This window comes from Fomitiporia mediterranea (genome assembly GCF_000271605.1).
Source record: "Fomitiporia mediterranea MF3/22 unplaced genomic scaffold FOMMEscaffold_10, whole genome shotgun sequence".
In the NCBI taxonomy this organism is placed as follows: Eukaryota; Fungi; Basidiomycota; class Agaricomycetes; order Hymenochaetales; family Hymenochaetaceae; genus Fomitiporia; species Fomitiporia mediterranea.
Window position 1 is genome coordinate 1,420,717 of NW_006760395.1, and position 3,225 is coordinate 1,423,941.

Below are 3,225 nucleotides of genomic sequence, written 5' to 3' on the forward strand. Positions count from 1 at the left end.
ATGACTTGCTATTTTCCCTCTTAAGCATAAGATTACTGTTTCTACTTTATCCAAATCATTTGTAATGTTGTAATGTCTGAAGTGTATTGCCAGATTTGTTTTAAACACTTCTAGATCTTCCCCTTTCTGTCCTGAAAACTTTGGCAGTTTTAGGTTGATTTTTCTTGTTCCCTCCATATTACTCTTTTTCTAGTTACTAGATTCTGAATTTGGTGTATAAGAGTCTGATGAACTTGACTCTGAACTGGTACTACTTTGATAGGTCTGATACAACCAATTATAATCCAATGTTGATGTGCCTTCTACTATAAAGGTATCTAGTGAAGAGTTCTGATTTTGGTTACTATCAGATCTTCTTGATTTTATTTAATTTGTTGGATTACATAATCACTTTCTTTATGTAGTTAGTTCTTTCCTATTTGGAATGGAAGGGGGAGTTTTGACCAGAGCCTACAACAACACTAGAGGGAACAAGCCTACCAAAACCTTGCCTCTCATTTTGGAGCCTACTGTAAGGGGTGGTGCCTCTGTTCTAAGGTGTCTGGGTTGATTTTGTCTTGATCTTGGCCTCAAGGGCCTTGCCTAGCTTATTTTGAATTGAACTGACTGTTTTGACACACAAGAAGCATGATGACATGGCTGCTGAGAAGAGGATCAAGAGAAGCACTGTACTTTGACAGTAGCAAGCTTGAGGAACTTCCACAGTTCTTTGAAGACATTGAGATGTTAGCTGCCAACTTCCAGAAGGACACTGAGTGGATGTGCAAGCAAGTGACATACTATGCAGTAACAAGCTGTAGCAGTTTGTGGGCTACTGTGCCTGAGTTGAAGAAGAAAGGAGTGTGCAATTGGAGTATTGTGAAAGAGGAGATCAGAAAGCTCTATCCAGAGCTGATCAATGGTCAACACTACACAAGAGCCAATATTACACAACTAGTCAATGTGTAGAGTGAGAAGGAAATGATGGTGCAGACAGAGTTTGGCTGCTACTACTGTGAGTTCCAGGTGTAAGCAGAGTACTTGAAGGAGCAAGGGAAGATGTTAGCACATGAGTTAGACTGTGAGTTCTAGAGAGGGATCAGAGGGATGCTGAGGACAAACCTGATACAACAACTGGAGATTCTCTATGTGGACAAGGATGCAAGCAAGCTGTTCAAATTCGCCAATGTAGTCAGGCTAGCAGACCACATTCTTCTAGCAGGGCAGACAGAGGCAGGCCAAGACCAGACAGTGACGTTGCCAAAGGAGAAGCCAGAGAAAGAAGCAGGAGACAAGTATGTGAAGATTGTGAGGAAGCTCAATGAGTTACAAGCCCAGGTCAACAAAGCAAGCAAGTCCAGGAAGATGCTGATGAATCAAGCACACAAAACCAACCAATCTGCCAATTCTGTGAAATCCGACCTGAAGCACAAGAGGACCTACAACTTTTGTGGAAAGTAAGAACATTTTGTATGTGACTGTAAGACTGTGAGCAAGTACACTCAGAGGGGGAAGTGTATAAGGTTGGGGCAGAAGATTGTGTTAATGAGTGGGGCATTTGTGCTAGCTAGTGTAGAGGGAGCAATGTTGAAGGAGTGTATAGACTGATACTACAAAGACAAGCCTGTGTTCACAGTAGGCACAATCAATGAAGCAAAAGATAGGTCAAATGCAAGTGAGGGAGAAAAGTATGAAACTGTTCTTAGAGCAGATTTGGATGCAGAGGTGATAAGGTTGGAGGAATGCTTGAGGGATGTGAAGAGACAAAGAGAGGAGGCAAGGACCATGAAGGCTAACACAAAGCCAGTCAAAGTCAGACCAAAGCAAAGTGCTGAGTTGAGCAAGATCATCAAGCAGGTCTTAGACCAGATGATGGACAGTGTTGTCACATTGACACACTGCAAGTTGTTTGCAATAGCTCCAGAGCTCGAGTGCTAGTATGCAGCTAAGCTTATGAGGACAACTCAGATGTGTGACAAAATGCTGAACAAGGCCAGAAGTGTACTAGTGAGGACAAGGGAGAATAGTGTAATGGATGAGTAGCAGAGACTGTTGTAAAGGGCAGTAGCAAGCCAGATGAACAAGGTCAGAAGTGTATCTGTAAGGATCAAGTGCTGAGACAATGAGAATCAGTCAAGCCTAGCAAGAATACTAAGTATGAGTGAATTATACAGGAGGATGTTAGAAGCTGTTGGTTCAGAGCAGTGTTGAGCAAGGGAGTGTTGGATAGGCACCCCAGTCAGCAACAACAAGGCTGGAAGTGTACCAGTCAGGCTAGCAACAGTAAAGCTGAACAACAAATTAGAGACTGAGAGCTTACTGGACCAGGGAGCTGTTATGAATGTGATGTGCAAAGATGTTTGGAAATGCTTGAGAGTACTAAAGGAGCAAGTGCAGACAAACCTCAGGCCAGCAAATGCAGGATCAATTACAATTGAAGGTGTCATTCTGAGACTCAAGGTGTCAGTAGGTGGAATATCAATAGTGATGCCAGTTCATGTAGTGAAGGACACAATGTTCAACATAATAATCAGGAGGCTGTTCTTTGTGTTAACTGAGTGCAAGACAAAGGATTTCAAGGATGGTAATCAGATTTTGACCTTGACAGACCCAGCAGATCAGAACTGGAAGTGTCAGGTTGAGACCTGAGCAGCTGTTGGATGAAACCCACTACTCACTACTACTACCATCTATGTTAGAGTTGGAGAGGATTGGTCTGGCAAGCCTTTAGCCTTGGTACAGGTTACATTCTCTTTACTCTAACATCCCCTTATACCCCTTTCTTTTATGGACACTCATTCTTACTTGAGACTCACACTCTTTGTTTCTTTATCTTACTTTGATTGATACCTTTTATCCTTACCCACACTCCTTATGCTTACCCTTTATTATTGCTTCTCAAAGCAAGTGACTGAGGACAGTCACTATTTAAAGCTTGGGGAGGTGAAGAGTTCTGATTTTGGTTACTATCAGATCTTCTTGATTTTATTTAATTTGTTGGATTACATAATCACTTTCTTTATATAGTTAGTTCTTTCCTATTTGGAATGGAAGGGGGAGTTTTGACCAGAGCCCACAATGATACTAGAGGGAACAAGCCTACCAAAACCTTGCCTCTTACTAGTAACATAGACTGTTCAATTTCTTCAGCTGTCTGACCTTCCTGAGTAATAATTTCTGACTGACCTTGGAGGCTTCTAGGGGATCCTGGTGGACTATCTAGATGTTGTTCAATTCTACTATAGT

At 42.0% G+C, this 3,225-nt stretch overlaps 1 protein-coding gene across 1 annotated transcript; it reads left to right on the plus strand.

The window, feature by feature from the left end:
• Window positions 1-1,086: 1,086 nt before the first annotated feature.
• Window positions 1,087-1,440, plus strand: FOMMEDRAFT_159737 (uncharacterized protein; the record flags this gene model as incomplete). The annotated part of the gene is made up of 1 exon (XM_007269516.1): window positions 1,087-1,440. One exon carries the CDS (start codon window positions 1,087-1,089, stop codon window positions 1,438-1,440), a length of 354 nt encoding a protein of 117 aa, XP_007269578.1.
• Window positions 1,441-3,225: the final 1,785 nt, after the last annotated feature.